The sequence below is a fragment of the Petromyzon marinus genome, unplaced genomic scaffold (assembly GCF_048934315.1).
Source record: "Petromyzon marinus isolate PM22_M1 ecotype Great Lakes invasive population unplaced genomic scaffold, UKy_Petmar_22M1.pri1.0 PM_Scaffold_131, whole genome shotgun sequence".
Classification (NCBI taxonomy): Eukaryota; Metazoa; Chordata; class Hyperoartia; order Petromyzontiformes; family Petromyzontidae; genus Petromyzon; species Petromyzon marinus.
Genome location: NW_027423093.1, coordinates 153,252 through 177,607, shown reverse-complemented (window position 1 = coordinate 177,607; position 24,356 = coordinate 153,252). Strand labels below are relative to the sequence as shown.

The following is a 24,356-nucleotide window of genomic DNA, read 5'->3' as shown; positions in this document are numbered from 1 at the left end:
AGACACGGGGGGAGAGAGACACGGTGGGGAGAGAGACACGGGGGGGAGAGAGACGGGGGGAGAGAGACACGGGGGGGAGAGAGACACGGGGGGAGAGAGACACGGGGAGTGAGAGACACGGGGAGAGAGACACGGGGGGAGAGAGACACGCGGGAGAGAGACACGGGGGGAGAGACACGGGCGGAGAGACGCAGGGGGAGAGACACGGGGAGAGAGACACGGGGGGGAGAGAGACACGGGGGTAGAAACACGGGGGGAGAGACACACTGGGGGCAGAGAGACACACGGAGAGAGACACGGGGAGAGAGACACGGGGAGAGAGAGACACGGGGGGAGAGAGACGCGGGGAGAGAGACACGGGGGAGAGAGACACGGGGAGAGAGACATGGGGAGGGAGAGAGACACGGGGGGGAGAGAGACACGGGGAGAGAGACACGGGGGGGAGAGAGACACGGGGAGAGAGACACGGGGGGAGAGAGACACGGGGGGGAGAGAGACACGGGGAGAGAGACACGCGGGGGGAGAGACACGGGGGGAGAGACACGGGGGGAGAGACACGGGGAGGGAGACACGGGGGGAGAGACACGGGAGGAGAGACACGGGGGGAGAGAGACGCGGGGGGGAGAGAGACACGGGGAGAGAGACACGGGGAGAGAGACGCGGGGAGAGAGACACGGGGAGAGAGACGCAGGGAGAGAGAGACACGGGGAGAGAGAGACACGGGGGGAGAGACACGGGGAGAGAAAGACGCGGGGAGAGAGACACGGGGAGGGAGACACGGGGAGAGAGAGACGCGGGGAGAGAGAGACGCGGGGAGAGAGACACGGGGAGAGAGAGACACGGGGAGAGAGAGAGACGGGGAGAGAGACACGGGGAGAGAGACACGGGGAGAGAGAGACGCGGGGGGAGAGACATGGGGGGAGAGAGACACGGGGAGAGTGAGATACGGGGAGAGAGAGACACAGAGAGAGAGACACGGGGAGAGACGCGGGGAGAGAGACACGGGAAGAGAGACACGGGGAGAGTGAGACACGGGGGGAGAGACACGGGGAGAGAGACACGGGGGGAGAGACACGGGGGGCGAGACGCGGGGAGAGAGACGCGGGGAGAGAGACACGGGGGGAGAGACACGGGGGGAGAGACACGGGGAGGGAGACACGGGGGGAGAGACACGGGGGGCGAGACACGGGGAGAGAGACGCGGGGAGAGAGACACGGGGAGGGAGACACGGGGGGAGAGACACGGGGGGGAGAGACACGGGGGGAGAGAGACGCGGGGGGGAGAGAGACACGGGGAGAGAGACACGGGGGGAGAGACGCGGGGAGAGAGACACGGGGAGAGAGAGACACGGGGAGGGAGACACGGGGGGAGAGACACGGGGGGGAGAGACACGGGGGGAGAGACACGGGGAGAGAGACACGGGGAGAGAGACACGGGGGGGAGAGACGCGGGGGGGAGAGAGACACGGGGAGAGAGACACGGGGGGAGAGACGCGGGGAGAGAGACACGGGGAGAGAGAGACACGGGGGGAGAGACACGGGGGGAGAGAGACACAGGGAGAGAGACACGGGGAGAGAGACACGGGGAGAGAGACACGGGGACAGAGACACGGGGAGAGAGAGAGACGGGGAGAGAGACACGGGGAGAGAGACACGGGTAGAGAGACGCGGGGGGAGAGACATGGGGGGAGAGAGACACGGGGAGAGTGAGACACGGGGAGAGAGACGAGGGGGGAGAGACACGGGGGGAGAGAGACGCGGGGGGGAGAGAGACACGGGGAGAGAGACACGGGGGGAGAGACGCGGGGAGAGAGACACGGGGAGAGAGAGACACGGGGGGAGAGACACGGAGGGAAAGAGACACAGGGAGAGAGACACGGGGAGAGAGACACGGGGAGAGAGACACGGGGACAGAGACACGGGGAGAGAGAGAGACGGGGAGAGAGACACGGGGAGAGAGACACGGGGAGAGAGAGATGCGGGGGAGAGACATGGGGGGAGAGAGACACGGGGAGAGTGAGATACGGGGAGAGAGAGACACAGAGAGAGAGACACGGGGAGAGACGCGGGGAGAGAGACACGGGAAGAGAGACACGGGGAGAGTGAGACACGGGGGGAGAGACACGGGGAGAGAGACACGGGGGGCGAGACGCGGGGAGAGAGACGCGGGGAGAGAGACACGGGGGGAGAGACACGGTGGAAGAGACACGGGGAGGGAGACACGGGGGGAGAGACACGGGGGGCGAGACACGGGGAGAGAGACGCGGGGAGAGAGACACGGGGAGGGAGACACGGGGGGAGAGACACGGGGGGGAGAGACACGGGGAGAGAGAGACACGGGGAGAGAGACGCGGGGGGGAGAGAGACACGGGGAGAGAGACACGGGGGGAGAGACGCGGGGGGAGAGACGCGGGGAGAGAGACACGGGGAGAGAGAGACACGGGGGGAGAGACACGGGGGGAGAGAGACACAGGGAGAGAGACATGGGGAGAGAGACACGGGGAGAGAGACACGGGGACAGAGACACGGGGAGAGAGAGAGACGGGGAGAGAGACACGGGGAGAGAGACACGGGGGGAGAGACACGGGGGGCGAGACGCGGGGAGAGAGACGCGGGGAGAGAGACACGGGGGGAGAGACACGGGGGGAGAGACACGGGGAGGGAGACACGGGGAGAGTGAGACACGGGGGGAGAGACACGGGGAGAGAGACACGGGGGGAGAGACACGGGGGGCGAGACGCGGGGAGAGAGACGCGGGGAGAGAGACACGGGGGGAGAGACACGGGGGGAGAGACACGGGGAGGGAGACACGGGGGGAGAGACACGGGGGGCGAGACACGGGGAGAGAGACGCGGGGAGAGAGACACGGGGAGGGAGACACGGGGGGAGAGACACGGGGGGGAGAGACACGGGGGGAGAGAGACGCGGGGGGGAGAGAGACACGGGGAGAGAGACACGGGGGGAGAGACGCGGGGAGAGAGACACGGGGAGAGAGAGACACGGGGAGGGAGACACGGGGGGAGAGACACGGGGGGGAGAGACACGGGGGGAGAGACACGGGGAGAGAGACACGGGGAGAGAGACACGGGGGGGAGAGACGCGGGGGGGAGAGAGACACGGGGAGAGAGACACGGGGGGAGAGACACGGGGAGAGAGACACGGGGAGAGAGAGACACGGGGGGAGAGACACGGGGGGAGAGAGACACAGGGAGAGAGACACGGGGAGAGAGACACGGGGAGAGAGACACGGGGACAGAGACACGGGGAGAGAGAGAGAGACGGGGAGAGAGACACGGGGAGAGAGACACGGGGAGAGAGACGCGGGGGGAGAGACATGGGGGGAGAGAGACACGGGGAGAGTGAGACACGGGGAGAGAGACGCGGGGGGAGAGACACGGGGGGAGAGAGACGCGGGGGGGAGAGAGACACGGGGAGAGAGACACGGGGGGAGAGACGCGGGGAGAGAGACACGGGGAGAGAGAGACACGGGGGGAGAGACACGGAGGGAAAGAGACACAGGGAGAGAGACACGGGGAGAGAGACACGGGGAGAGAGACACGGGGACAGAGACACGGGGAGAGAGAGAGACGGGGAGAGAGACACGGGGAGAGAGACACGGGGAGAGAGAGACGCGGGGGAGAGACATGGGGGGAGAGAGACACGGGGAGAGTGAGATACGGGGAGAGAGAGACACAGAGAGAGAGACACGGGGAGAGACGCGGGGAGAGAGACACGGGAAGAGAGACACGGGGAGAGTGAGACACGGGGGGAGAGACACGGGGAGAGAGACACGGGGGGCGAGACGCGGGGAGAGAGACGCGGGGAGAGAGACACGGGGTGAGAGACACGGTGGGAGAGACACGGGGAGGGAGACACGGGGGGAGAGACACGGGGGGCGAGACACGGGGAGAGAGACGCGGGGAGAGAGACACGGGGAGGGAGACACGGGGGGAGAGACACGGGGGGGAGAGACACGGGGAGAGAGAGACACGGGGAGAGAGACGCGGGGGGGAGAGAGACACGGGGAGAGAGACACGGGGGGAGAGACGCGGGGGGAGAGACGCGGGGAGAGAGACACGGGGAGAGAGAGACACGGGGGGAGAGACACGGGGGGAGAGAGACACAGGGAGAGAGACATGGGGAGAGAGACACGGGGAGAGAGACACGGGGACAGAGACACGGGGAGAGAGAGAGACGGGGAGAGAGACACGGGGAGAGAGACACGGGGAGAGAGAGACGCGGGGGGAGAGACATGGGGGGAGAGAGACACGGGGAGAGTGAGATACGGGGAGAGAGAGACACAGAGAGAGAGAGACACGGGGAGAGACGCGGGGAGAGAGACACGGGAAGAGAGACACGGGGAGAGTGAGACACGGGGGGAGGGACACGGGGAGAGAGACACGGGGGGCGAAACGCGGGGAGAGAGACGCGGGGAGAGAGACACGGGGGGAGAGACACGGGGGGAGAGACACGGGGAGGGAGACACGGGGGGAGAGACACGGGGGGCGAGACACGGGGAGAGAGACGCGGGGAGAAAGACACGGGGAGGGAGACACGGGGGGAGAGACACGGGGGTGAGAGACACGGGGGGAGAGACACGGGGAGAGAGCCACGGGGAGAGAGACACGGGGGGGAGAGATGGGGGGGAAACAGCACTCGCCCCTACAGCCCTGCTAGAGGCTACCTGGGGGAGCTTTGTGTGTGTGGTGTGTGTAGTACATAGACACTGCTGCTACTACTCGCTACTAACAGCACTTGCCCCTACAGCCCTGCTAGAGGCTACCTGGGGGAGCTTTGTCTGTGTGTGGTGAGTGTAGTACATAGACACTGCTGCTACTACTCGCTACTAACAGCACTTGCCCCTACAGCCCTGCTAGAGGCTACCTGGGGGAGCTTTGTCTGTGTGTGGTGTGTGTAGTACATAGACACTGCTGCTGCTACTCGCTACTAACAGCACTTGCCCCTACAGCCCTGCTAGAGGCTACCTGGGGGAGCTTTGTCTGTGTCTGTGTGTCCGGCGTTACAGGCGCTGACACAGCAGCAGGGAGCTGTCATCATGAGCGAGCGAGTTCTAGGGTTCGATCACCCCAGCACCATTATGGAATACGTGAGAAGTCACACACAGTACACACACAGTACACACACACAGTACACACACAGTACACACACACAGTACACACACACAGTACACACACAGTACACAGTACACACACAGTACACAGTACACACACAGTACACACACACAGTACACACACAGTACACACACACAGTACACACACACAGTACACATACACAGTACACACAGTACACACAGTACACACACACAGTACACACACAGTACACACACACAGTACACACAGTACACACACCCACAGTACACACACAGTACACACAACACACAGTACACACACACAGTACACACACACAGTACACACACAGTACACACACACACAGTACACACACAGTACACACACACAGTACACACACAGTACACACACACACAGTACACACACAGTACACACACAGTACACACACACAGTACACACACAGTACACACACAGTACACACACACACAGTACACACACAGTACACACAGTACACACACACAGTACACAGTACACACACAGTACACACACACAGTACATACACAGTACACACACACAGTACACACACAGTACACACACAGTACACACACACAGTACACACACAGTACACACACACAGTACAAACACAGTACACACACAGTACACACACACAGTACACACACAGTACACACACAGTACACACACAGTACACACACAGTACACACACAGTACACACACAGTACACACACACAGTACACACACACAGTACACACACACAGTACACACACACAGTACACACAGTACACACACACAGTACACTCACAGTACACACACACAGTACACACACACAGTACACACAGTACACACACACAGTACACACACACAGTACACACACACAGTACACACACAGCACACACACACACAGAACACACACACAGTACACACACAGTACACACACACAGTACACACACAGTACACACACACAGTACACACACAGTACACACACACAGTACACACACAGTACACACACACACAGTACACACATACAGTACACACACACAGTACACACAGTACACACACAGTACACACACACAGTACACACACACAGTACACACACAGTACACACACAGTACACACACACACAGTACACACACAGTACACACACAGTACACACACACAGTACACACAGTACACACACACAGTACACACAGTACACACACACAGTACACACAGTACACACACACAGTACACACACACAGTACACACAGTACACACACACAGTACACACACACAGTACACACACACAGTACACACACAGCACACACACACACACAGAACACACACACAGTACACACACAGTACACACACACAGTACACACAGTACACACAGTACACACACACAGTACACACACAGTACACACACAGTACACACACAGTACACACAGTACACACACAGTACACACACACAGTACACACATACAGTACACACACACAGTACACACAGTACACACACAGTACACACACACAGTACACACACACAGTACACACACAGTACACACACAGTACACACACACACAGTACACACACAGTACACACACAGTACACACACACAGTACACACACAGTACACACACACAGTACACACACACAGTACACACAGTACACACACACAGTACACACACACAGTACACACAGTACACACACACAGTACACACACACAGTACACACAGCACACACACAGTACACACACAGTACACACACAGTACACACACACAGTACACACAGTACACACACAGTACACACACACAGTACACACACAGCACACACACAGAACACACACACAGTACACACACAGTACACACACAGTACACACAAACACACAGTACACACACAGTACACACACAGCACACACAAACACACAGTACACACACAGAGTACACACACAGCACACACACACAGTACACACACACTAAACACACAGTACACACAGTACACACACAGTACACACAAACACACAGTACACACACAGCACACACAAACACACAGTACACACACACAGTACACACACACAGTACACACAGTACACACACAGTACACACACACAGTACACACACAGTACACACACACAGTACACACACACAGTACACACACACACAGTACACACACAGTACACACACAGTACACACACACAGTACACACACAGTACACACACACAGTACACACAGTACACACACACAGTATACACACACACAGTACACACACACAGTACACACAGTACACACACACAGTACACACACACAGTACACACAGTACACACACACAGTACACACACACAGTACACACACAGTACACACACACAGTACACACAGTACACACACAGTACACACAGTACACACACACAGTACACACACAGCACACACACACACAGAACACACACACAGTACACACACAGTACACACAAACACACAGTACACACACACAGTACACACACAGCACACACAAACACACAGTACACACACAGAGTACACACACAGCACACACACACAGTACACACACACAGTACACACACAGTACACACACAGTACACACAGTACACACACAGCACACACACACAGTACACACACGCAGTACACACACAGTACACACAGTACACACACAGCACACACACAGTACACACACAGTACACACACAGTACACACAGTACACACACACAGACACACAGTACACACACAGCACACACACACAGTACACACACAGTATACACACGCAGTACACACAGTACACACACAGTACACACACACACAGTACACACACACAGTACACACACCCAGTACACACAGTACACACAGCACACACACAGTACACACACAGTACACACACACACAGTACACACACAGTACACACACACACACAGTACACACACAGTACACACACACAGTACACACACAGTACACACACAGTACACACACAGTACACACACACAGTACACACACACACAGTACACACAGTACACACACAGTACACACACACAGTACACACACACACAGTACACACACAGTACACACACAGTACACACACACAGTACACACACACAGTACACACAGTACACATACACAGTACACACACACAGTACACACACACAGTACACACAGTACACACACACAGTACACACAGTACACACAGTACACACACACAGTACACACACAGTACACACACACAGTACACACACAGTACACACACAGCACACACACACACAGAACACACACACAGTACACACACAGTACACACACAGTACACACAAACACACAGTACACACACACAGTACACACACAGCACACACAAACACACAGTACACACACAGAGTACACACACAGCACACACACACAGTACACACACACAGTAAACACACAGTACACACACAGTACACACAAACACACAGTACACACACAGCACACACAAACACACAGTACACACACACAGTACACACACAGTACACACAGTACACACACAGTACACACACACAGTACACACACAGTACACACACACAGTACACACACAGTACACACACACAGTACACACACAGTACACACACACAGTACACACACACACAGTACACACAGTACACACACACAGTACACACACAGTACACACACGGTACACACACATAGTACACACACACACAGTACACACACAGTACACACACACAGTACACACACACAGTACACACAGTACACACACACAGTACACACACACAGTACACACAGTACACACAGTACACACACACAGTACACACAGTACACACACAGTACACACACACAGTACACACACAGCACACACACACACAGTACACACACAGTACACACACAGTACACACAAACACACAGTACACACACACAGTACACACACAGCACACACAAACACACAGTACACACACAGAGTACACACACAGCACACACACACAGTACACACACACAGTAAACACACAGTACACACAGTACACACACAGAACACACAAACACACAGTACACACACACAGTACACATACACAGTACACACACAGTACACACAGTACACACACACAGTACACACACAGTACACACACAGCACACACACACAGACACACAGTACACACACAGTACACACACACAGTTCACACACACAGTTCACACACAGTACACACACACAGTACACGCACACAGTACACACACACACAGTACACACACACAGTACACACACACACAGTACACACACACACAGTACACACACAGTAAACACACACAGTACACACACAGTACACACACAGTACACACACACAGTACACACAGTACACACACACAGTACACACACAGTACACACACAGCACACACACAGTACACACAAACAGTACACACACAGTACACACACACAGTTCACACACAGTACACACACAGTAAACACACACAGTACACACACAGCAAACACACACAGTACACACACAGTACACACACACAGTACACACACACAGTACACACACACAGTACACACACAGTACACACAGTACACACACACAGTACACACACACAGTACACACAGTACACACACACAGTACACACACAGTACACACACAGTACACACACACAGTACACACACAGTACACACAAACAGTACACAAACAGCACACACACACAGTCACACAGTACACACACAGTACACACACAGTACACACACAGTACACACACAGTACACACACAGTACACACAGTACACAAACAGCACACACACACAGACACACAGTACACACACAGTACACACACAGTACACACAGTACACACACACAGTACACACACAGTACACACACAGTACACACATACACAGTACACACACAGTACACACAGTACACACACACAGTACACACACAGTACACACACAGTACACACAGCACACACACAGCACACACACACACTTCACACACAGCACACACACAGCACACACACTTCACACACAGTACACACACAGCACACACACAGTATACACAGTACACACACACAGTACACACACAGTATACACACAGTGCACACACAGTACACACAGTACACACACACAGTACACACACAGTACACACACACAGTACACACACACACAGTACACACACACAGTACACACACATCACACACAAACACACAGTACACACACACAGTACACACACAGTACACACACACACACAGTACACACACAGTACACACACAGCACACACACAGCACACACACAGTACACACACGGTACACACACAGTACACACACAGTACACACACATTACACACAGTACACACACACAGTACACACACACACAGACAGTACACACAGTACACACAAACAGTACACAAACAGTACACACAGTACACACACACACACAGTACACACACACACAAACAGTACACACAGTACACACAAACAGTACACACACAGTACACACACACAGTACACACACAGTACACACACACAGTACACACACACAGTACACACAGTACACACACACACAGTGCACACACACACAGTACACACACACAGTACACACACACAGTACACACAGTACACACGGTACACACACACAGTACACACACAGTACACACAGTACACACACACAGTACACACACACAGTACACACGGTAGACACAGTACACACGGTACACACACACAGTACACACATAGTACACACACACAGTACACACACAGTACACACACAGTACACACACACAGTACACACAGTACACACACACAGTACACACACACAGTACACACACACAGTACACACAGTGTGTGTGTACTGTGTGTGTGTACTGTGTGTACTGTGTGTGTACTGTGTGTGTGTACTGTGTGTGTACTGTGTGTGTGTACTGTGTGTGTACTGTGTGTGTGTACCGTGTGTACTGTGTCTACCGTGTGTACTGTGTGTGTGTACTGTGTGTGTGTACTGTGTGTGTACTGTGTGTGTGTACCGTGTGTACTGTGTGTACCGTGTGTACTGTGTGTGTGTACTGTGTGTGTGTACTGTGTGTACTGTGTGTGTACTGTGTGTAGGTACACCTGTCACTGTACTGCGTGAGTACAGGACACTATGGTGATGCACTACGTCTACTGTACCGTGTGTACTGTGTGTGTGTACTGTGTGTGTACTGTGTGTGTGTACTGTGTGTGTGTACTGTGTGTGTACTGTGTTTGTATTGTGTGTACTGTGTGTGTACTGTGTGTACTGTGTGTGTGTACTGTGTGTGTACTGTGTGTGTACTGTGTGTACTGTGTGTACTGTGTGTGTACTGTGTGTACTGTGTGTAGGTACACCTGTCACTGTACTGCGTGAGTACGGGACACTATGGTGATGCACTACGTCTACTGTACCGTGTGTACTGTGTGTGTACTGTGTGTGTGTACTGTGTGTGTGTACTGTGTGTACTGTGTGTGTGTAGGTGCACCTGTCACTGTACTGTGTGAGTACGGGACACTATGGTGATGCACTATGTCTACTGTACCGTGTGTACTGTGTGTACTGTGTGTGTACTGTGTGTGTACTGTGTGTACTGTGTGTACTGTGTGTGTACTGTGTGTACTGTGTGTAGGTACACCTGTCACTGTACTGCGTGAGTACGGGACACTATGGTGATGCACTACGTCTACTGTACCGTGTATACTGTGTGTACTGTGTGTGTGTACTGTGTGTGTATCACTGTGTGTACTGTGTGTGTGTAGGTGCACCTGTCACTGTACTGTGTGAGTACGGGACACTATGGTGATGCACTATGTCTACTGTACCGTGTGTACTGTGTGTACTGTGTGTGTACTGTGTGTGTACTGTGTGTGTGTGTACTGTGTGTGTACTGTGTGTGTACTGTGTGTGTAGGTACACCTGTCACTGTACTGCGTGAGTACGGGACACTATGGTGATGCACTACGTCTACTGTACCGTGTGTACTGTGTGTACTGTGTGTGTGTACTGTGTGTACTGTGTGTAGGTACACCTGTCACTGTACTGTGTGAGTACGGGACACTATGGTGATGCACTACGTCTACTGTACCGTGTGTACTGTGTGTGTGTACTGTGTGTGTACTGTGTGTACTGTGTGTGTACTGTGTGTACTGTGTGTAGGTACACCTGTCAGTGTACTGCGTGAGTACGGGACACTATGGTGATGCACTACGTCTACTGTACCGTGTGTACTGTGTGTGTACTGTGTGTACTGTGTGTGTACTGTGTATACTGTGTGTGTACTGTGTGTACTGTGTGTGTGTAGGTACACCTGTCACTGTACTGCGTGAGTACGGGACACTATGGTGATGCACTACGTCTACTGTACCGTGTGTACTGTGTGTACTGTGTGTATCACTGTGTGTGTGTACTGTGTGTACTGTGTGTGTACTGTGTGTAGGTACACCTGTCACTGTACTGCGTGAGTACGGGACACTATGGTGATGCACTACGTCTACTGTACCGTGTGTACTGTGTGTGTGTACTGTGTGTACTGTGTTTACCAGGTACACCTGTCACTGTACTGCGTGAGTATGGGACACTATGGTGATGCACTACGTCTACTGTACCGTGTGTACTGTGTGTGTACTGTTTGTGTGTACTGTGTGTGTGTACTGTGTGTGTACTGTGTTTACCAGGTACACCTGTCACTGTACTGCGTGAGTACGGGACACTATGGTGATGCACTACGTCTACTGTACCGTGTGTACTGTGTGTGTGTACTGTGTGTACTGTGTTTACCAGGTACACCTGTCACTGTACTGCGTGAGTACGGGACACTATGGTGATGCACTACGTCTACTGTACCGTGTGTACTGTGTGTGTGTACTGTGTGTACTGTGTTTACCAGGTACACCTGTCACTGTACTGCGTGAGTACGGGACACTATGGTGATGCACTACGTCTACTGTACCGTGTGTACCGTGTGTACTGTGTGTGTGTACTGTGTTTACCAGGTACACCTGTCACTGTACTGCGTGAGTACGGGACACTATGGTGATGCACTACGTCTACTGTACCGTGTGTACTGTGTGTGTACTGTGTGTATCACTGTGTGTGTGTACTGTGTGTAGGTACACCTGTCACTGTACTGCGTGAGTACGGGACACTATGGTGATGCACTACGTCTACTGTACCGTGTGTACTGTGTGTACTGTGTGTGTGTACTGTGTGTGTACTGTGTGTTTACTGTGTGTACTGTGTGTAGGTACACCTGTCAGTGTACTGCGTGAGTACGGGACACTATGGTGATGCACTACGTCTACTGTACCGTGTGTACTGTGTGTGTACTGTGTGTGTGTACTGTGTGTGTGTACTGTGTGTGTGTACTGTGTGTGTGTAGGTACACCTGTCACTGTACTGCGTGAGTACGGGACACTATGGTGATGCACTACGTCTACTGTACCGTGTGTACTGTGTGTGTACTGTGTGTGTGTACTGTACCGTGTGTACTGTGTGTGTGTACTGTGTGTACTGTGTGTGTGTAGGTACACCTGTCACTGTACTGTGTGAGTACGGGACACTATGGTGATGCACTACGTCTACTGTACCGTGTGTACTGTGTGTGTACTGTGTGTACTGTGTGTGTGTAGGTACACCTGTCACTGTACTGTGTGAGTACGGGACACTATGGTGATGCACTACGTCTACTGTACCGTGTGTACTGTGTGTGTACTGTGTGTGTGTACTGTGTGTGTGTGTACTGTGTGTACTGTGTGTGTCACTGTGTGTATCACTGTGTGTGTGTACTGTGTGTACTGTGTGTAGGTACACCTGTCAGTGTACTGCGTGAGTACGGGACACTATGGTGATGCACTACGTCTACTGTACCGTGTGTACTGTGTGTGTACTGTGTGTGTGTGTACTGTGTGTAGGTACACCTGTCAGTGTACTGCGTGAGTACGGGACACTATGGTGATGCACTACGTCTACTGTACCGTGTGTACTGTGTGTACTGTGTGTGTACTGTGTGTGTACTGTGTGTAGGTACACCTGTCACTGTACTGTGTGAGTACGGGACACTATGGTGATGCACTACGTCTACTGTACCGTGTGTACTGTGTGTACTGTGTGTGTGTACTGTGTGTGTGTAGGTACACCTGTCACTGTACTGCGTGAGTACGGGACACTATGGTGATGCACTACGTCTACTGTACCGTGTGTACTGTGTGTGTGTACTGTGTGTGTACTGTGTGTGTGTGTACTGTGTGTACTGTGTGTGTACTGTGTGTAGGTACACCTGTCACTGTACTGCGTGAGTACGGGACACTATGGTGATGCACTACGTCTACTGTACCGTGTGTACTGTGTGTACTGTGTGTGTGTACTGTGTGTGTGTGTACTGTGTGTGTGTAGGTACACCTGTCACTGTACTGCGTGAGTACGGGACACTATGGTGATGCACTACGTCTACTGTACCGTGTGTACTGTGTGTGTGTACTGTGTGTTTACTGTGTGTGTGTAGGTACACCTGTCACTGTACTGCGTGAGTACGGGACACTATGGTGATGCACTACGTCTACTGTACCGTGTGTACTGTGTGTATCACTGTGTGTGTACTGTGTTTACCAGGTACACCTGTCACTGTACTGCGTGAGTACGGGACACTATGGTGATGCACTACGTCTACTGTACCGTGTGTACTGTGTGTGTACTGTGTGTATCACTGTGTGTGTACTGTGTTTACCAGGTACACCTGTCACTGTACTGCGTGAGTACGGGACACTATGGTGATGCACTACGTCTACTGTACCGTGTGTACTGTGTGTGTACTGTGTGTACTGTGTGTGTGTGTACTGTGTGTGTGTAGGTACACCTGTCACTGTACTGCGTGAGTACGGGACACTATGGTGATGCACTACGTCTACTGTACCGTGTGTACTGTGTGTGTGTACTGTGTGTGTACTGTGTGTGTACTGTGTGTGTGTACTGTGTGTGTGTGTGTAGGTACACCTGTCACTGTACTGCGTGAGTACGGGACACTATGGTGATGCACTACGTCTACTGTACCGTGTGTACTGTGTGTACTGTGTGTGTACTGTGTGTGTGTAGGTACACCTGTCACTGTACTGCGTGAGTACGGGACACTATGGTGATGCACTACGTCTACTGTACCGTGTGTACTGTGTGTACTGTGTGTGTACTGTGTGTACTGTGTGTGTGTAGGTACACCTGTCACTGTACTGCGTGAGTACGGGACACTATGGTGATGCACTACGTCTACTGTACCGTGTGTACTGTGTGTGTGTACTGTGTGTGTACTGTGTGTGTGTACTGTGTGTGTGTAGGTTCACCTATCACTGTACTGCGTGAGTACGGGACACTATGGTGATGCACTACGTCTACTGTACCGTGTGTACTGTGTGTACTGTGTGTACTGTGTGTGTGTACTGTGTGTGTGTACTGTGTGTACTGTGTGTGTGTAGGTACACCTGTCACTGTACTGCGTGAGTACGGGACACTATGGTGATGCACTACGTCTACTGTACCGTGTGTACTGTGTGTACTGTGTGTGTGTAGGTACACCTGTCACTGTACTGCGTGAGTACGGGACACTATGGTGATGCACTACGTCTACTGTACCGTGTGTACTGTGTGTACTGTGTGTGTGTAGGTACACCTGTCACTGTACTGCGTGAGTACGGGACACTATGGTGATGCACTACGTCTACTGTACCGTGTGTACTGTGTGTGTACTGTGTGTATACTGTGTGTACTGTGTTTACCAGGTACACCTGTCACTGTACTGCGTGAGTACGGGACACTATGGTGATGCACTACGTCTACTGTACCGTGTGTACTGTGTGTGTACTGTGTGTACTGTGTGTGTACTGTGTGTACTGTGTGTGTGTAGGTACACCTGTCACTGTACTGCGTGAGTACGGGACACTATGGTGATGCACTACGTCTACTGTACCGTGTGTACTGTGTGTGTGTAGGTACACCTGTCACTGTACTGCGTGAGTACGGGACACTATGGTGATGCACTACGTCTACTGTACCGTGTGTACTGTGTGTACTGTGTGTGTGTAGGTACACCTGTCACTGTACTGCGTGAGTACGGGACACTATGGTGATGCACTACGTCTACTGTACCGTGTGTACTGTGTGTACTGTGTGTGTACTGTGTGTGTACTGTGTGTAGGTACACCTGTCACTGTACTGCGTGAGTACGGGACACTATGGTGATGCACTACGTCTACTGTACCGTGTGTACTGTGTGTACTGTGTGTGTGTACTGTGTGTACTGTGTGTGTGTAGGTACACCTGTCACTGTACTGCGTGAGTACGGGACACTATGGTGATGCACTACGTCTACTGTACCGTGTGTACTGTGTGTACTGTGTGTGTGTAGGTACACCTGTCACTGTACTGCGTGAGTACGGGACACTATGGTGATGCACTACGTCTACTGTACCGTGTGTACTGTGTGTGTGTAGGTACACCTGTCACTGTACTGCGTGAGTACGGGACACTATGGTGATGCACTACGTCTACTGTACCGTGTGTACTGTGTGTGTGTACTGTGTGTGTGTACTGTGTGTGTGTAGGTACACCTGTCACTGTACTGCGTGAGTACGGGACACTATGGTGATGCACTACGTCTACTGTACCGTGTGTACTGTGTGTACTGTGTGTGTGTAGGTACACCTGTCACTGTACTGCGTGAGTACGGGACACTATGGTGATGCACTACGTCTACTGTACCGTGTGTACTGTGTGTACTGTGTGTGTACTGTGTGTGTACTGTGTGTAGGTACACCTGTCACTGTACTGCGTGAGTACGGGACACTATGGTGATGCACTACGTCTACTGTACCGTGTGTACTGTGTGTACTGTGTGTGTGTAGGTACACCTGTCACTGTACTGCGTGAGTACGGGACACTATGGTGATGCACTACGTCTACTGTACCGTGTGTACTGTGTGTACTGTGTGTGTGTACTGTGTGTGTGTAGGTACACCTGTCACTGTACTGCGTGAGTACGGGACACTATGGTGATGCACTACGTCTACTGTACCGTGTGTACTGTGTGTACTGTGTGTGTGTAGGTACACCTGTCACTGTACTGCGTGAGTACGGGACACTATGGTGATGCACTACGTCTACTGTACCGTGTGTACTGTGTGTACTGTGTGTGTGTAGGTACACCTGTCACTGTACTGCGTGAGTACGGGACACTATGGTGATGCACTACGTCTACTGTACCGTGTGTACTGTGTGTACTGTGTGTGTGTACTGTGTGTGTGTACTGTGTGTGTGTAGGTACACCTGTCACTGTACTGCGTGAGTACGGGACACTATGGTGATGCACTACGTCTACTGTACCGTGTGTACTGTGTGTGTACTGTGTGTGTGTACTGTGTGTGTACTGTGTGTGTACTGTGTGTGTGTACTGTGTGTGTGTGTAGGTACACCTGTCACTGTACTGCGTGAGTACGGGACACTATGGTGATGCACTACGTCTACTGTACCGTGTGTACTGTGTGTGTACTGTGTGTGTGTAGGTACACCTGTCACTGTACTGCGTGAGTACGGGACACTATGGTGATGCACTACGTCTACTGTACCGTGTGTACTGTGTGTGTACTGTGTGTGTGTAGGTACACCTGTCACTGTACTGCGTAAGTACGGGACACTATGGTGATGCACTACGTCTACTGTACCGTGTGTACTGTGTGTGTGTACTGTGTGTGTGTACTGTGTGTGTACTGTGTGTACTGTGTGTGTGTACTGTGTGTGTGTGTGTAGGTACACCTGTCACTGTACTGCGTGAGTACGGGACACTATGGTGATGCACTACGTCTACTGTACCGTGTGTACTGTGTGTGTACTGTGTGTGTGTGTACTGTGTGTGTGTAGGTACACCTGTCACTGTACTGCGTGAGTACGGGACACTATGGTGATGCACTACGTCTACTGTACCGTGTGTACTGTGTGTGTGTACTGTGTGTGTACTGTGTGTGTGTAGGTACACCTGTCACTGTACTGCGTGAGTACGGGACACTATGGTGATGCACTACGTCTACTGTACCGTGTGTACTGTGTGTGTACTGTGTGTGTGTAGGTACACCTGTCACTGTACTGCGTGAGTACGGGACACTATGGTGATGCACTACGTCTACTGTACCGTGTGTTCTGTGCGTACTGTGTGTGTACTGTGTGTACTGTGTGTGTACTGTGTGTACTGTGTGTGTACTGTGTGTGTAGGTACACCTGTCACTGTACTGCGTGAGTACGGGACACTATGGTGATGCACTACGTCTACTGTACCGTGTGTACTGTGTGTACTGTGTGTGTGTAGGTACACCTGTCACTGTACTGCGTGAGTACGGGACACTATGGTGATGCACTACGTCTACTGTACCGTGTGTACTGTGTGTGTACTGTGTGTGTGTAGGTACACCTGTCACTGTACTGCGTGAGTACGGGACACTATGGTGATGCACTACGTCTACTGTACCGTGTGTTCTGTGCGTACTGTGTGTGTACTGTGTGTACTGTGTGTGTACTGTGTGTACTGTGTGTGTACTGTGTGTGTAGGTACACCTGTCACTGTACTGCGTGAGTACGGGACACTATGGTGATGCACTACGTCTACTGTACCGTGTGTACTGTGTGTACTGTGTGTGTGTAGGTACACCTGTCACTGTACTGCGTGAGTACGGGACACTATGGTGATGCACTACGTCTACTGTACCGTGCTCGCTCCCTTCTCATCGTCGTCGCTGGCGAGGGCCATCCACACGGAGCCCTCATCGACGTGAGACTTACTACCACTAGTACCACTACCACTAGTACTAGTACCACTACCACTAGTACTAGTACCACTACCACTAGTACTACCACTACTAGTACCACTATAGTACATGCACACAGAGCCCTCATCGACGTGAGACTTACTACCACTAGTACTAGTACCACTAGTACTAGTGCCACTACCACTACTACTAGTACTACCACTACTACTACTACCAGTACCACTACTAGTACATCCACACGGAGCCCTCATCGACGTGAGACTTACTACCACTAGTACCACTACCACTAGTACCAGTACTACCACTACTAGTACCACTACTACTAGTACCACTACCACTAGTACTACCACTACAGTACATCCACACGGAGCCCTCATCGACGTGAGACTTACTACCACTAGTACTAGTGGTAGTACTAGTACTACCACTAGTACCACTACTAGTACTAGTGGTACCACTACTACTACTACCAGTACCACTACTAGTACATCCACACGGAGCCCTCATCGACGTGAGACTTACTACTACTACTACCACTAGTACCACTACCACTAGTACTAGTACCACTACCACTAGTACTAGTACCACTACCACTAGTACTACCACTACTAGTACCACTATAGTACATGCACACGGAGCCCTCATCGACGTGAGACTTACTACCCCTACCACTAGTACTACTACCACTAGTACTACTAGTACTACTAGTACCACTACTAGTACTAGTATCACTACCACTACCAGTACTACCACTACTACTACTACCAGTACCACTATAGTACATCCACACGGAGCCCTCATTGACGTGAGACTTACTACTACTAGTACCACTAGTACCACTACCACTACTAGTACTACCACTACAACTACTACTACCACTACTACTACCACTACTACTACCACTAGTACTAGTATCACTACCACTATAGTACATCCACACGGAGCCCTCATCGACGTGAGACTTACTACCACTAGTACTAGTAGTACTAGTACTACCACTAGTACCACTACTAGTACTAGTACTACCACTACTACCACTACCAGTACCACTACTAGTACATCCACACGGAGCCCTCATCGACGTGAGACTTACTACTACTAGTACCACTAGTACTACTAGTACCACTAGTACTAGTATCACTAGTACTAGTAGTACTAGTACCACTAGTACTACTAGTACCACTAGTACCAGTACCACTATAGTACATCCACACGGAGCCCTCATCGACGTGAGACTTACTACTACTAGTACCACTAGTACTACTACCACTAGTGCTAGTACCACTACTAGTACCACTAGTACCAGTACTACCACTAGTACCACTAGTACTACCACTACTAGTACCACTAGTAGTACCACTACCACTAGTACTAGTACCACTACTAGTACCACTAGTACCAGTACTACCACTAGTACCACTAGTACCAGTACTAGTACCACTAGTACTAGTATCACTACCACTAGTACTAGTACCACTACCACTAGTACCACTAGTACTACTACCACTAGTACTAGTATCACTACCACTAGTACCACTACCACTACTAGTACTACTAGTACCACTAGTACTAGTACCACTACCACTACTAGTACTACCACTACTACTACTACCAGTACCACTATAGTACATGCACACGGAGCCCTCATCGACGTGAGACTTACTACTACTAGTACCAGTACTACTAGTACTAGTATCACTACCACTAGTACCACTAGTACTACTACTAGTACCACTAGTACTACTACCACTAGTACTACCACTAGTACCAGTACTACTAGTACTAGTATCACTACCACTAGTACCACTAGTACTACTACTAGTACCACTAGTACTACTACCACTAGTACTACCACTAGTACCAGTACTACTAGTACTAGTATCACTACCACTAGTACCACTAGTACTACTACCACTAGTACTACTACTAGTACTACCACTAGTATCACTACCACTAGTACTACCACTAGTACCAGTACTACTAGTACTAGTATCACTACCACTAGTACCACTAGTACTACCACTAGTACCACTAGTACTACTACTAGTACTACCACTACAACTACTACTACCACTACTACTACCACTAGTACTAGTACCACTACCACTAGTACTACCACTACTAGTACCAGTACCACTACCACTATAGTACATCCACACGGAGCCCTCATCGACGTGAGACTTACTACCACTAGTACCACTACCACTACCACTAGTACTACTAGTACTACTACCACTAGTACTAGTATCACTACCACTAGTACCACTACCACTAGTACCACTAGTACTACTACCACTAGTACTAGTATCACTACCACTAGTACCACTACCACTACTAGTACTACTAGTACCACTAGTACTAGTACCACTACCACTACTAGTACTACCACTACTACTACTACCAGTACCACTATAGTACATGCACACGGAGCCCTCATCGACGTGAGACTTACTACCACTAGTACCACTACTAGTACTACCACTACTAGTACCAGTACCACTACCACTAGTACTAGTACCACTACCACTAGTACTAGTACTACTACCACTACTAGTACATCCACACGGAGCCCTCATCGACGTGAGACTTGCTACCACTAGTAGTACTACTACTAGTACCAGTGGTAGTACTAGTAGTACTACCACTGGTACTACCACTAGTACTACCACTAGTACCACTACCACTAGTACTACTACCACTAGTAGTACTACCACTATAGTACATCCACACGGAGCCCTCATCGACGTGAGACTTACTACTACTACCACTAGTACCAGTACCACTAGTACTAGTACCACTACTAGTACTACCACTACCAGTACCACTACCACTACTAGTACTACCACTACCAGTACCACTACTAGTACTACCACTACCAGTACCACTACTAGTACTACTAGTACCACTACTAGTACTACCACTACTACTACTAGTACCAGTACCACTACTAGTACTACCACTACTAGTACCAGTACCACTACTACTAGTACCACTACTAGTACCAGTACCACTACTACTAGTACCACTACTTGTACCAGTACCACTACTAGTACCAGTACTAGTACCACTACTACTAGTACCAATACCACTACCAGTACCACTACCAGTACCACTACTAGTACCAGTAATACCACTACTAGTACCAATACCACTACCACTACCAATACCACTATTAGTACTACCACTACCAGTACCAGTACCACTACTAGTACTACTAGTACCAATACTAGTACTACCACTACTACTACTAGTACCAGTACCACTACCAGTACTACCACTACAAGTACTAGTACCAGTACCACTACCAGTACCACTACTACTAGTACCAGTACCACTACTAGTACTACCACTACTAGTACCAGTACCACTACTACTTGTACCACTACCAGTACCACTACCAGTACCACTACTAGTACTACCACTACTAGTACCAGTACCACTACTACTAGTACCACTACTAGTACCAGTACTACTACTACTAGTACCACTACTAGTAGCAGTACCACTACTAGTACCAGTACTAGTACCACTACTACTAGTACCACTACTAGTACCAGTACTACTACTAGTACCAGTACCACTACTACTACTAGTACCAGTACCACTACCAGTACCACTACTAGTACCAGTACCACTACTAGTACCACTACTAGTACAACTACTAGTACCACTACCAGTACCACTACTAGTACTACTACCAGTACCACTACTACTAGTACCACTACTAGTACCAGTACCACTACTAGTACCACTACTAGTACCACTACCAGTACCACTACTACTACTACGACTACTAGTACTACTACCACTACTAGTACCAGTACCACTACTAGTACCACTACTACCACTACTAGTACTACTACTAGTACCACTACTACTACCACTACTAGTACCACTAGTACTACCACTACTAGTGTGTGTGTGTGTGTATCTGTGTGTGTGCGGTGTGTGTGTGTGTCTGTGTGTGTGTGTCTGTGTGTGTGTGTCTGTGTCTGTGTACGGGGTGTGTGTGCGGTGTGCGTGTATGTGTGTGTGTGTGCGGTGTGTGTGTACTGTGTGAGTTTGTGTATGAGTGTGTGTGTACTGTGTGTAACTGTGTGTGAGTGTGTGTGTACTGTGTGTCTGTGTGTGTCTGTGTGTGTGTCTTTGTGTGTCTGTGTGTGTACTGTGTGTGTACTGTGTGTGAGTGTGTGTGTACTGTGTGTCTGTGTGTGTCTGTGTGTGTACTGTGTGTGTACTGTGTGTGTGTGTATGAGTATGTGTACTGTATGTATGTGTGTGTGTACTGTGTGTACTGTGTGTGAGTGTGTGTGTACTGTGTGTCTGTGTGTGTGTCTGTGTGTGTGTCTGTGTGTGTCTGTGTGTACTGTGTGTGTGTACTGTGTGTGAGTGTATGTGTGTGTGTCTGTGTGTGTGTACTGTGTGTATGTCTGTGTGTGTGTCTGTGTGTGTCTGTGTGTGTGTACTGTGTGTGTGTGTACTGTGTTTGTGTACTGTGTGTATGTCTGTGTGTGTGTCTGTGTATGTCTGTGTGTGTGTCTGTGTGTGTGTTGTGTGTGTACTGTGTGTACTGTGTGTGTGTGTGTACTGTGTGTGTATGTGTGTGTACTGTGTGTCTGTGTGTATCTGTGTGTGTACTGTGTGTATGTCTGTGTGTGTGTCTATGTGTGTATGTCTGTATGTGTGTCTGTGTATGTCTGTGTGTGTGTCTGTGTGTGTGTTGTGTGTGTACTGTGTGTACTGTGTGTGTGTGTGTACTGTGTGTGTATGTGTGTGTACTGTGTGTCTGTGTGTATCTGTGTGTGTACTGTGTGTATGTCTGTGTGTGTGTCTATGTGTGTACTGTGTGTGTGTCTGTGTATGTCTGTGTGTGTCTGTGTGTGTGTTGTGTGTGTACTGTGTGTGTGTGTGTACTGTGTGTGTATGTGTGTGTACTGTGTGTCCGTGTGTATCTGTGTGTGTGTACTGTGTGTATGTCTGTGTGTGTGTCTATGTGTGTACTGTGTGTGTACTGTGTGTACTGTGTGTGTACTGTGTGTGTATGTGTGTGTACTGTGTGTACTGTGTGTGCACTGTGTGTACTGTGTGTGCACTGTGTGCACTGTGTGTACTGTGTGTGTACTGTGTGTGTACTGTGTGTACTGTGTGTGTATGTGTGTGTACTGTGTGTACTGTGTGTGTATGTGTGTGTACTGTGTGTGTACTGTGTGTATACTGTGTGTGTACTGTGTGTATGTGTGTGTCTATGTGTGTACTGTGTGTCACTGTGTGTGTGTACTGTTTGTGTGTGGGGAGTGATTGTGTAGTAGCGGTTAGCGCTACGCTGCGCTATGAACCTGGCGACCCGGGTTCGATTCCCGCTCACGGCCAACACCAGTGACGATTATCTGAACCGGTCCCGGGCCTCCCCTAGGTCGACTCAGCCTCAAATGAGTACCTGGTGCGGTGTGTAAACATCGCCACTGGGGAGACAAAGGCGGTCGGGCGTGGTGCTGGCCACCCACCCCCTCGTGTA

The 24,356-nt window shown here is 50.9% G+C and overlaps 1 protein-coding gene across 1 annotated transcript in view; it reads left to right on the top strand.

The window, feature by feature from the left end:
* The window catches only part of LOC142922645 (uncharacterized), a 48,218-nt gene that overhangs the window by 9,320 nt on the left and 14,542 nt on the right, over positions 1-24,356 (top strand). Inside the window, exons 2-3 of the mRNA XM_076063468.1 lie at positions 5,026-5,106; positions 18,718-18,843. Coding sequence (XP_075919583.1) covers positions 5,056-5,106; positions 18,718-18,843 — 177 coding nt within the window. The 5' untranslated portion in view covers positions 5,026-5,055. The remainder of the gene's footprint in view (positions 1-5,025; positions 5,107-18,717; positions 18,844-24,356) is intronic.